Genomic DNA, 14,006 nt, shown 5'->3' on the forward strand with positions numbered 1-14,006 from the left:
ATGTTTTTTTTCCACCTCCACTAGTCTATTAAAAAAAAAGAAGAACAACCTCTTTAAGTGTTACGTGGTGGCTTTGAACAGGAGAAGGCAGACTGTTCATTTCAGTTTCCAGGCAGCTCCGGCAAAAAAAAAGTAGGGACTGTAGGGGAATGCAAATGAATATCTGGGCAACACAATGGAATATAACAGGCATTTTGTGCAAGCATTATCCACGTGTGATTGTTAACTTTTGCTATATTTTTATATTGAATATCATCATTAGCACCCATGAAACTTATGATAAAAGAAAGAATCCCACTAGGGGTCAGTAAAGATGAAGCTGAATTAAAATGAATTCTTCCTTGTTCATTGGGCTGCAATTTAACTGTAAAGGAGGAGGAGGAGGATTGCACTGAATTGCACTGCATTGAATACCGGCTCAAAATCATAGTGTTAGTGTTAGCATAATCCTGCTCTAATAGAAATGTGTCAGAATAAGCCATTTAGTCAACAGTGCCATCCTGCTTCCTCCACAATAATACATCTATCCAGTGGCGTAACTAGGAATGGTGGGGCATGGTGGCGAACTTTTGACATGGGCCCCCCCCAACCGACACCGAAGACCTCGACTTACCCACTCCTTCGCACTCTATTATGTCCCTTAGTAAGCCCTACACACAGTATTATGTCCATTAGTGGCCCCTGCACACGGTATTATGTCCCTTAGTGGCCCCTGCACACAGTATTATGTCCCTTACTGGCCCCTTCACACAGTATTATATCCATTAGTGGCCCCTGCACATTGTGTTATGTCCCTTAGTGGCCCCTGAACACAGTATTATCCTCCATAGCGGCCCCTGCACACAGTATTATAGCCCATAGTGGTCCCTGCACACAGTATTATGTCCCTTAGTGGCCCCTGCACACAGTATTATCCCTCATAGTGGCCCCTGCACACAGTATTATAGCCCATAGTGGACCCCCATAAACAATTATTATACTCTGGGGTCTTTTCAGACCCCAGAGTATAATAATCAGAGACCCGGGGGAATAAAAAAATACAAAATTACTGTTTCTTACCTGTCTCCTACGCTGTCTTCTCCGCTGCCGTCCTTCTTCTATGACGTCGGACGTCCCATGACCCGGAAGCAGGTTCATGTGACATCAGAGATGTCAGACAAGAAGGAAGGAGGCCTGGCAGGATCGTGGAGAGGTAAGTAACTGTGTTTATTACGTTCCCTTACCTCTCCCGGTCCGCCGATCATTATACTCGGGGGTCTGCAAAGACCCCCAAGTATAATGATAGCAGCGGTAGCGGCTGTCACCAGGCCCCTAATGTCCCGGGACCTGTGGCAGCTGCCTCCGCTGCTATGGCTGTAGTTACGCTCCTGCATCTATCAAAGGTGACAGACAACTGTGGCCCCCTACAACTGACAAGACAGCTGATGCTAACAGTGCTGTTACTGCTACTTGAGCTACCCAAATTCTTAGTGGTGACACTGTCTTTTACTAGAAAACAAAGTCTGCACTGGCTATAAAAAAAGGCTTTGAAAAAAAAATATACAAGAAACAGCATGGTGCCCAAAATACAGGGCCAATCTCAGCACTAGAATTTTAATCAAATTTATTTATTTATTTTTACAGAAATACCCCAGTTTTTTTACTAGACTTTTCTGAATGAGGCACCACAGGGTCTGCACTGGCTATAAAAAAAAAATTCTTAGAAAAAAATGAGGGACTGTCCAGGAGATGGCAGATGCTTTAGTCCAGGTCTGGGAGGAGATCCCTCAGGAGCCCATCCGCAACCTCATCAGGAGCATGCCCAGGCATTGTAGGGAGGTCATACAGGCACGTGGAGGCCACACACACTACTGAGCCTCATGTTGACATGTTTTGATGACATTACATCAAAGTTGGATCAGCCTGTAGTGTGTTTTTCCACTTTAATTTTGGGGTGACTCCAAATCCAGGCCTCCATTGGTAAATAAATTTGATTTCCATTTATGATTTTTGTGCGATTTTGTTGTCGTCACATTCAATTTTGTACAGAACAAAGTATTCAATGAGAATATTTCACTCATTCAGATCTAGGAGGTGTTATTTGAGTGTTCCCTTTATCTTTTTGAGCAGTGTACATTTACTACATAGATTCGATGTGGTCATAGAAATGAGTGCCTAGATAAGATCAACATTCTCCTACATCTTTCAAGATACCTATATGCACTTCAAAACTGTAAGTGCCTATATGCCATTTGTCACTATGATCTTCAGCATAATAAGCAAATAGACGTGAATTTCAATATGTTTATTTCTTAAATAAAAAATCACTGCAAAAAAAAGAAAAGCCACTATGATCTAAAGAAATGTGTATTTATTTCAAAATATGACAATTTTCCATTTCGAACAAGCTATACATCACATCATCTAAATGACAGAAAGCTTCACACAGTAATTGTATTTCATACAGTGTAAGGCACATGTGATACAGTGAAAGGCACTATCTCTCCATGACCTTATCCAATACCACACTCCCTTCTTTTATGCATCAACTTGACATGAATATGTGTTATGAATATATTGAAGCTTATAGAGACAAACATCAAATGACACATTCAAACAAACCAATAAATAACTATGTACATGGCAGGCCTTACTAGCCACAGAGCAGTATGGCTAACATGAAACAGTATAGCAATAACTGACTACAGAACAATTATACTGTACATAGAGAAATGAATACATGTCAGTGTGGAAGCTGAAAACTGACTAGTACTAATTGTGACACTATTACAGGCATTAATAGATTAATATTCTACTACATGGTAGTAAAAAGGAGACAACACAATATAATAATAAAAAAAAATGTAGCAACATATACAAGTATGGTTGATCCTTCTACTGTGATTTAATACATCCTCTCCATTTTTTAGTTTTAAGTAATGGCATAATCGCTGGAAAGATGACTATTAGGCAGAAACATTGGGGTTACATAAAATAGATGATGATCGTTCCTAAGGGAGAAATTTCACATTATTTCTTTAAAAGAATTTTATGTTATTTTTGGTTACCAGTTAAACTGGAATGTTCAGGTGGGAATAAAGTCGAAATATACTCCACTCTCCGTGTCACACATATATGGATAACTATTTGGTAAGGGCTTCACTCAATCTAACACAATTTGCTACCACCAACGTGAGGGCCAATCCGAATTTTTTAGGGTTCAACTATTACCTTTTAATATTGTAAAGTATAAAAATTCCACTGATTTTCTTTCCATTTATGCTCCTATTTGTATTACTGTAATCTTCAAATAAAGATTTTTTTTATATGAAAGCGCTATCAAATAGTTGTGGTTTGTTAGTTGTTTTTTTTTTTTTTTTTGTATGAAGGAGTGGAGCTGATTTTGTATTGATAGACACCATCAGTAATCTATTACTGTAGACTCCAGAGCAGAATTGATGTCATACAAATCCCATGGTGGTACATCAACACCATCTTCTGTTGAAGACTCCATTGCAATTTCTGCCTGAAATCATCAGAAGAAAAAGTCCTAAAGACTTTCCCCCCATCTGTTTCAGTTTTAAAATGACACTGGATGGACCCCATTAAGTCAATGAGGTCCACAAAGCTAGGTGTGTAACTGCTATTACAGTGGTCTGCCAATCTGTTGTTCTAGTCCTCCAATGGACCAGGACAATGGAGAGGCCATTGCGAGTGTCAACCTAACGTCAAGTGTTGGTTATCATTAGAGATGAGCGAGTAGTGTTCGATCGAGTAGGTGTTCGATCGAATACTACGGTATTTGAAATACTCGTACTTGATCGAACACTACTAGCTGTTCGAAGTTTAAGGTTCAATGCAGAACCAGCGTTGATTGGCAGAATGCTATACATTCTGCCAATCAACGCTGGTTCTTCTCTTACCTTTAGAAGCCTTCTCCGTGCAGCGTCCCCGCGGCGTCTTCTGGCTGGAATTCACTCTGCCTAGGCATCCGGCCTAGGCAGAGTCGACTGCGCATGCGCGGGCATGCCCTCGCATGCGCAGTCGGCTCTGCTCAGGCATCGGGCTGGGTAGAGCCGACTGCGCATGTCCGTGCATGACTGCGCATGCGCAGTCGGCTCTGCCTAGGCCCCGATGCCTAGGCAGAGTGAATTCCAGCCGGAAGAAGACGCAGGGCGCTGCGCCAGGAGAAGACTTCAAGGAGAATCCAGCCCAACCGTCACTCGTGGACTTGGTAAGTATAATTTTATCGAATTTTGCGTACCCCTGAAATGAGCATTTCCCCCCATAGACTATAATGGGGTTCGAAATCCGTTCGAACAGTCGAACAGTGTGCGGCTGTTCGAATCGGATTTCGAACCTCGGACATTTTAGTGTTCGCTCATCTCTAGTTATCATCAGTAATCTATTACTGTAGACATGCAGAGCAGAACTGATGTCATATATATCCCATGGTGGTACATCAACATCATCTTCTATTGAAGACTTCATTGCAATTTCTGCCTGAAATCGGCAGAAGAAAAAGTCCTAAAGACTTTTTCCCCCTAACAGTTTCAGTTTTAAAATGGGAGATACTTGACGGATGCCATTATAGTCAATGAGGTCCAGAAAACTAACTGTGTAATTGCTATAACAGTGGTCTGCCAATCTGTTGTTCTAGTCCTCCAATGGACCAGGACAACAGAGAGGCCAATGCTAGTGTTAACCTAACGTCAAGTGTTGGTCTGATCCATGCAATAAATATAGGACAGTGGAATTGCTTTGTTGCTCTCAATCTGATCTATAAGGTCCCAAGCAGGTCACCGCCTCTATGACATCCATATGTCCTAATAGCTCATGTGAAGAGGATAAGTTCACAATGTTGACTGGTTTGCCATGTAACTGTATTAATGAACAGCTTAAGACGCCAACAAAAATACAATCTTAAGTGATAATTAATGCCATAATTATCTGGTTTTATACATTAATAAAGCCAAGCCTCACCAATACTGTGGTAAAAAGAAAACGTGATCCAATAGTTAAAAATGTAGTCTCTGTCCATTTATAATCCCACAACACAACAGGGATGAAATGTTATATGTTTTTATCTGAGGAACCTTTCCAAAATGATATGATAGTTTCAGCTTTCGATGCTAAATACCGGATAAAAATCAGTTATTGGTGAACGAATATTACTGTAGAAGTTTTCTTTTGCGTCATGTATTTACCAAAGTGCATAAGAAGCTTAAACTGTATAGCCACATAGCTGTTCACAGTTAGGTAACACAAAATATATAAATAAATAGGAAAAAAACACTTAAAAATTATTTGGAGGAATCCCTGCCCCTAAGGAGCATGTGATCTGAGTAAAAAATGGAACACGTTCAACCATATATCATTGCATAATAATAGTATTAAAGCTACCTCTTACATATGAAATTCCATTAGTGTTCTAAAGCATCATTTGTAACAGTAGAGACAAGAAGTAGTTAAATCTGTGTGATTTGGCCTGAAATATTTTTGTACAGTCATGATACCATTCCGGATAAAGCCATATTAGTTTTGTACTCCAATTCCAATGTAATGAGAAATTCCAAAATAAATGAAGATCAAGAACAAATTGACCTTTTCTGATCCTTGTTAGCTGAAAAAATGAATTCACCCTAAAATGAGCAAATTAGTACTGTTCCTAAAATCCACTTTGCTATTATTATACCCCTTATCATAATATGAGGACGTGAGTGTGGTCATACAGGCGTGAAATATTTCGGGTAACAGTCAGAACAAACAATACGGAAAGATTTGCTTTGGCAAAAGGTTGACTGAACTGATACCGCACTGAATCAAGTCGAACAGTTAGAAAACAATGGCATAGGTAACGTATGTAGCATCAATGTCCTGGAGAAAGTCACTTGTTACACTTTAAAAATGAAGTGTATTGGCTCAGGATATCTTTGTTAAGGCCTAGGAGCTTCCTGTGGTTCTTGTGCATTCTTCATGATGGGACTCTCAGATAGATGTCCCATAGTTGTCAAATACAACAATCTGTTAGGTCCTTGAAGCCAGTGTGTAAAGTAAATCCAGAAAAACAAAAATCCTCCATTGGTGTTTTTGTAATTTCAAAAACAATTGTTATTTTATAGGTCACATCAATTTCCTTTGTGATTCAGCTTCATCGAAATGAATGGCTGCATTTTATCTTTATGGTTAGAACTTGGTACTATGGCTGAATGAATCTGACATGATAATATTTTTGTAGAAGTTGTCCGAGTGAGGATGACAGTAGCCCTTGACTTTGTCAATAACATGATGGACTGGAAGAATTGATGTCTGTTCAGCATCCACTGGTGTAAACTTGACTGAGGGTCTGTCCCCAAAAATGTAACCTGCAAACCACAAAATAGTCATTAACGTGTGAACTTTAACATTTAAGGCCCTTTTTGGAATTGACTGAAAAAATGTCACCATAACAATCTTTTAATTTAATGGAAATTTGAAATTGGAATTGGAAATTTAAAATGCTATCAGAAAAAATACATTTTATTTCTATCCCCAAAAATATCTTATTTCTACGTAACATAATGTTCATTTTCCATAGCTCTTCCACATGTAATATTTGTGTTGCTCTACTAGTAGTGGAATTTTTCATTCACATGGAAGACTGCACAAAAAATATATATCACTTTCATAAAAGATGAATATGTGGCAATATGGACATGGATATTTCATTACTATTACTACAATTTTATTAATATGACGTTTGATCAATGTGTCTCCTTAGGTAAAGGAACCTAACAGCACTAACTAGCAAGTGCCCTGATTCTATTATATTATCACTTAATATAGGGCTGCCATATTTTTCTTCCCACCCAGCTCAGGTTCATTGACAATATGTACAAACAGAGAGAAATCTGTCTATTAAGCTGAGTTGGGTGAAAGCCAAGGGACAACTTTCTTCCTGAGGTCAGGACTTAATGCATAAAACTACAATGTCCCTCTAAAAAAGTTTTATCTCTTTATGTAAACTTCTCTCTAAATTTATAATCCATGCTTCCTGACTATTCTTACGGCTTTATAACCTGGTGGTTCTCTTTAAGTGCGGCAAATTAAAATCTGGTTTGCTTTCATTTTTTGCATTATTACGTTACTACATTTGCTGTGTAAATAATATATATATATATATATATATATATATATATATATATATATAGTACAGACCAAACGTTTGGACACACCTTCTCATTCAAAGAGTTTTCTGTATTTTCATGACTATGAAAATTGTAGATTCACACTGAAGGCATCAAAACTGTGAATTAACACATGTGGAATTATATACTTAATAAAAAAGTCTGAAACAACTGAAAATCTGTCTTATACTCTAGGTTCTTCAAAGTAGCCACCTTTTGCTTTGATTACTGCTTTGCACACTCTTGGCATTCTCTTGATGAGCTTCAAGAGGTGGCCACCTGAAATGGTTTTCACTTCACAGGTGTGCCCTGTCAGGTTTAAAGGGGTTGTCCCACGTCGCATACTCACCCGTCTTCGTTTCTGTGAAATCTTCTATTTTCCGGCTTTGTTGCGTCATTGGTGGGCGGGGTCACATATGCAAAGTCAAGCGGCGAGATGCCGCCATCCCTGTGTGCGTGCTCTTACACCAGTCTAGCCTTCACAATGCGAATACAGACCCGACATGGTGTCGGGTCTGTATTCGCATTGTGAAGGCTAGACTGGACTATGAGCATTCACGCAGGGCCGGCGGCATCTTGCCGCTTGGCTTTGCAGGTGTGACCCCGTAGCGGAGCGGAATAACAGCATCGCTTCTGCCGCTCCTGGCTTCATGCAGGGCAGAAGCATAGCGAAGTTGCTGGCTTCACCTGTGCCGGCGTCTAACAGTCCCCAGCATCCGCCTCTCTATTACAGCGGATGCCGGGGAGTGTTAGACGCCGGCACAGGTGAAGCCAGCAACATCACTATGCTTCTGCCCTGCATGAAGCCAGCAGCGGCAAAAGCAATGCTGTTATTCCGCTCCTCCGCCCTCCTCTTTGCCAAGAGTGTGCAAAGCAGGAATCAAAGCAAAAGGTTGCTACTTTGAAGACCCTAGAATATAAGACATATTTTCATTTGTTTCACACTTTTTTGTTAAGTATATAATTCCACGTGTTAATTCCTAGTTTTGATGCCTTCAGTGTGAATCTACAATTTTCATAGTCATGAAAATACAGAAAACTCTTTGAATGAGAAGGTTTGTCCAAACTTTTGGTCTGTACTGTATATGCATGTAAATGTTTTACACAGTGAGTAAATGGGTACACATATAAGAAAGATCAGGCAATCAATAGGCAGAATGATGATAATCAAGATGCAAATGTTTCAAAGCATGAGATCATATCAAAAGCAATTTGTAACATGTCTTATTGCATAAGGTTAGATGTCCAAGCCAGATGATCATGCTGCTGTATATATAAGGAAAGATAGCTATCCATAGAACATTCCCAAGAGTCATCAAAGGTCTTTTCCACAGTTTGTAGAAAATAACAGATTCTGAACATAATTCATTCTGCAGGTCTAGAAAATCAGATGTTGTTCTAGGAGGAAGCGATTTAACAAGTAACAGGACACATAACACGTAACTTCAAGTAACCCTTCTGGTTTACCTTTATACACTGTAGTAGCCTTGAGAGGTTTTTTTTTTTATTATGCATGGTTGGGCCTGGTTCTCATGTGCATAAATAATTCAACTTTTCTAGTTCATCATAGGATCAAAAAAGCAGAATCCAATGATGAGACAGATCTATCACATGATAATGGCCAACGGATTTCATTTACTTAGGTTAGTTACACATCAGCATCAGGGTCCATTAGAAACTCCATCGCATAGTACGCCGAAAATCAACAGAGGAAAAAGTCCTGCACAAAGGACTTTTTTTCCTCTGCTGCTTTAAGTTTAAAGAGAATGGACAACCAATTGACCCATTTATAGTAAATAGGACCCGAACAACGGAGAGCTATCGCTACTATGATTATGGCTTCAACTGGAACTACTAAAGATTTTTGTAAGTGGCCATTTCAGGGGTTACAGCGATATCTACCCAGATATCAGCACACTGTATGTCTAACCCTTAAGTATCAGGGATATTTAATGAATGCATACCTTACACACCACATTTAATTTACTGTATACTAGTTGAAATTGTGGCCTAATATTTCACTAAAACAAAGGGTTAATTAATGAAGAAATTGTCTATATTCCTGGGGTCCATAATATCCACATTATATCAATTTGATCCCAGAGCCGAGATTTTTCTGATGGCTCTTACCAAAAATATGTACGTTTAGGACTCAGAGAGAACGCACTATGACTATTCACAGTCTGGTAGAGATGAATGTCATGGCAGTGTGCATGCTTAGGAACTACTCCAATCATACAGGAGAACACAGGCTCCCCATTCTTGTGATCAGTTATGGTCTAGCGGTGGATACACAAGTGTAAATCTTGGGACAATCCCTTTAATATTGCAAGGCACAGTGGTAATAAAAGTATATTTTATAGAACACGTGTTCATGATCCAAGGCCATGTGATTAGATTGATTAAAACCATATTTTATACATAATGGCAAAATAAGATGTAAAACACAACATAAATATTGCTGGCTGCAGATAATACATGCACATAATGCAAATGCTTCATTATAAAAAAAAGCAACTTGAAATATTATGTCTCAGTAAGATGAAACATAAAGGAAGCAAACAAGGCAAATTAAAATCTTAGAATTTCAGAAATGAGCGTCATTGTCATAAGATGGAGCAATGGAAAGGTGAGCAATTCTGATTAGAGAATGGTCCTTTCCATTGTATGGACTTCATGCAAGAGTACCCAGCCCAGCTGATAATAGGTCATGCACCCAACCAACCTTACAGGAGCATTTACCTGGATGATTCCACCTCTGGTTAAAGGATGCCCTTAGAAGCCATTATCTATGCCATAAACATGGAATGTAACGATCAGTTTAGTGAGTAACAGAAACGTTAGTGAAAACCACAAGTTGAAACACAAAACAGAAAAGGTACAAAATTAATTGAAACCCTGGAAGTATGGGGTATGAGTATTCTGAGCTCCATGAATTTAATATTGTAATATTAACGGGTGCAATTGTGTCAAAATCTTCTAATCTATCAAATTACTTTAAACATCAATTTTTGTCCTAGACTGAAATCTAAGTGAATATAATATCAGACCCACACTGTGAATAAACTCACAATGTATGTTGGATATGGGGACACTAAGGGTACACTATAGTGTATGCGGGGAAGTCTCCATCCCCCAGTGGGTGACCCCCACCAACATGTTTCCCCCATTGAACCTCCCCTCTGGAAAATCTTGCATACTCCCCTTCTTTAACCTGAGTTAATATATGACAATCTTGTTCACTAGTGATTACTCTACATTACAGCCATTACGCGTTATGCTGGCTTTATGTTACTTTGGACTGTCTTTCTTGAAAGTTTCTAATATTATTAGTAAATGTTCATATGTTTCTATAGTAAAAGCCATCTATCAGGTCCTGGTATTGTCAGATTAAACATATTTTATTGTATCGACAGATCTGGAATATTTTCGGACTGCCTAAGTTTATACTTTCTAACTATCATTAAATTTGGCCCATGGAGTCAAGTCAACGTAGGCTACTTGTTTAGAGATGTCTGGTCTACCAAATGGCACAAGTGACTTGTAGCACCAGTAAGCAATGAGAAAGTTCTCACTAATCTATTAGTGTAATAGTTTAACTTACTCAAATGGTTTATTTTCTGGGACAAAACCATGCTAGGACAGTAACAGTCCCTATAGGTTTCCTATTTCTGACATGTCATGGATAGTTAAAAGGTTAATATATTTTATTAATTTCATTAATCTAACACAGACATAAGTTAACTACAATGTATTAGATTTACAATTGTTTATCAATGTTATTGACAGGATAGAAAACGACATTTATTATTACACATTGGTAAATATGTTCTATCTAGCCTATGGCATTAATATCCAATTCCCAGCTAATATCTGTCATATATCATAATATCTGTAAAGTCCCATATCATGTCAAACTGTTACCAGTTTACATTTGCCAACATGCTGAGATTTTTTATATATTCTATGAAGTTTTTCTCACATCTTAATAAAGCAACCTTAAAAAATAAATGGAACCTACCTGTGCTGCTGTTCCTCTTGTTAAAGAATGGATTGGAACTGGACTTTGATTTAGATGTCCAATATGTAGAATTGGAGCCTATGGAACTGGAAGAAAGTGACTTCCCCAGATTGTCAGAGCTGACTTTCTTTGTGTTATTTGTGGCTGTTTTGCTCCAATCTGAAAAGCAAAAAGTGTTTGAGTATTATATAACAAAATTAAATAGTGGACCATCAAAAACACCCGAACGTGTGTATAGCCCCATTGATATCAATGTAGTTTAAAAATAAAGCCTTAGTGAGCTCATAACTCACATCACCTGCTTTTTCAGAATCTATATAGTACATTTGCATTATCTATATTGTACAGTATTCCGATATAGGAAGAGTCAATTGCTATAGAGTGACTGGAATCAAAGACCACTGTAGGATAGAAGTTACATTGGTCAGTCTGAGGGGTAACTTAAAGGGGTTGGCCACTTTCAGACCAATATTGACAAACAATTGTACAATAGAAGATATACAATTTTCCAATATACTTTCAGTATCAATTCCTCACAGTTTTCTAGATTTCTGTTTGCTATCATTCCTTCTGTTACTTCTAGAGGATAAAGCTCTGACCATGGTCATGTGATTTACGGTCCATGGTCATGTGATTTACGGTCCATGGTCATGTGATGAGCACACAGGTGCACAGCTGATTACCAGGCAGATGTCTGATTATTGTGCTGGGACTGTAATGAGCAGCACCTGTGTCCTCATCACATGACCATGGACCATAAATCACATGACCAGGGACCGTAAATCACATGACCATGGTCATGGTTTCATCCTCTAGAAGTAACAGAATGAATGACAGCAAGCCGAAATCTAGAAAACCATGAGGAATTGATACAGAAAGTATATTGGAAAATTATACATAATTTTTATTGTACATTTGTCTGTCAATATTGGTCTGAAAGTGGCCAACCCCTTTAAATGTAGGACTGGGTTACAATACAGGAAATATAACATATGATTTGGTCTTCAAGACAAATAGGGACGGACTAAAGAAATTGAAATTTATTTTTGAATTATTTTTTTAGTAATCCTGAATTTACCTGAATTATCTGGTAATCGAAGTTTCCCACAGCATAGATGCCGCCTCCATTGTTTTTGCACATTTTCTTTCAATGCACAGTGAAATACAAAAATAAATAAACCTAAAGAGAGTTAAAAAAAATTGTTGTGAATGAATAATAATTTGAGGTTGAATTTAGTAGCCCTAAGGAGCTGAAAAGGAACATATGTCTATCTAGATCAACCTACGAACCTGTAGTGAACTATTAACCACAGTAAAAATCCTTTTAGGCCAAGGCCACATATTGTAGGAAGGCTACTTTTTTTTTTTTTTTTTTTTTGCAGATTTTGCTGCACTTTTTTGAGCCAAAGCCTGGAGTGTATTGAGCAGAAGGGAGAAATATAACAACTAATATAATTCATATTTTTTATTCCTTTTGTAGCTACTCCTTGTTTGCCTCTAAAAACAGCAGCAAAACCTGTAACAAAAATGCAGCTTTTCCGCAAAGTGAGGCTTTCTCCTATGACAATTTTCTTACCTTGCAAGGAGTTGAATATGGTAAAAAGGTAAAGGAACGCTAGGGTGGCCTTTCCCCAAGCGAAGAAAGCAAAACCCCATGTCATTCCAAGAAGAAATGTGAGGCTGACCACACTGCGAATGTTTCTTAAGACCTCTTCTTTGATGCTACGATTAGTTCTTTTCCCATTTCTTCCACATATCTGCACCATAACCACAATAAACATGGCTATGTTCATCAAAAACATGACTCCAAAATAGGCAGCGCAGGTCACGTAGAACACAACTGTGTTTTTTATCCAACAGCTGAAAGATAAGAATTGCATGTATTAGACTTCAAGCTGTAAAAGTTGATGTTTACTGACTACTACATAGGATTCTTCACCTATAACCATGTTATCTGTGCTAAAAAAAAACAAAACGGACACCTATCGTAACGGACACAAATGGACAGTAAGTGATGGCTATCACTTACTGTCCATTTGTAGTAATTATACATACTAAGAATTAGAATAAATTCGCAATGTATACTTACAATGCATCACCATTTCCTTCAGAATCCTTTCCATACACGGTGTTCCCATAGGCACTGTTGTTGTGTGTACTTGCCAGAACAATTGCAACCACTACAGCAGGTATACCTGTAATATAATACATTACATCAGCCTCTAGGAGTCTATGGTATCAGAGGTATGAAGAAATATGTGGAATATATGAGTAATAGGTACATTCAATAGATACACTCTAAGAGCAGGAGTCAACGTGCTGAATTAGTTGATCTATAGGAAAGCAATTGTAAGGCATTATTGTTACAGTGTAATATAATATCCAGAGGCTTGGGAGGAGGACGAGGATATCCATGGCTGCCACACTTGGTAGAAGTGGTCCATGGTGTCTGTATGGATCGAATGGAGTTTTTCACATAATATGGAGGAATTAATTCTAGAGATTACCATGGAGAGTGACAAGATAAGTTTACGCCACCTTGATATGCTATATAATTTTGAAGCAGAGGTTTGGCATTTGTGGTGGCATGTTGCCCAGAAGTAAAATGGACGGGGTCCTGGGCCACATGTGACTGGAAATTTCATGGATAATGGCATGAAGCCAGGTCCATTGGAAGGTCATCACCTGGCATGTCCACAAAATCGGTAGCATTGTACCTGTGCTACTACAGCCTCTAAAACACTGAGGTGGGGTAATCCATGGGATATATTACGTTGCATGTACCAGGCGCATAATTGGAATGGTGAAGAACATGTAGTGATGTCTCAGGGAAGTATGCC

General features: G+C 38.5%; 1 protein-coding gene across 3 annotated transcripts in view; it reads right to left on the bottom strand.

Annotated features, from left to right (window-relative positions):
• Positions 1–4,162: 4,162 nt before the first annotated feature.
• Positions 4,163–14,006, bottom strand: part of ADGRG6 (adhesion G protein-coupled receptor G6) — a 144,096-nt gene continuing 134,252 nt past the window's right edge. For all 3 annotated transcript variants that reach the window (XM_075267687.1, XM_075267686.1, XM_075267685.1), the window contains 5 exons: positions 13,256–13,361; positions 12,743–13,026; positions 12,245–12,346; positions 11,167–11,325; positions 4,163–6,344 (listed from right to left, as the gene is read on the bottom strand). In XM_075267687.1, the coding sequence (XP_075123788.1) occupies positions 6,166–6,344; positions 11,167–11,325; positions 12,245–12,346; positions 12,743–13,026; positions 13,256–13,361 (830 nt within the window). In that variant the 3' untranslated portion in view covers positions 4,163–6,165. The remainder of the gene's footprint in view (positions 6,345–11,166; positions 11,326–12,244; positions 12,347–12,742; positions 13,027–13,255; positions 13,362–14,006) is intronic.

The sequence above is a fragment of the Leptodactylus fuscus genome, chromosome 3 (genome assembly GCF_031893055.1).
Source record: "Leptodactylus fuscus isolate aLepFus1 chromosome 3, aLepFus1.hap2, whole genome shotgun sequence".
NCBI lineage: Eukaryota > Metazoa > Chordata > Amphibia > Anura > Leptodactylidae > Leptodactylus > Leptodactylus fuscus.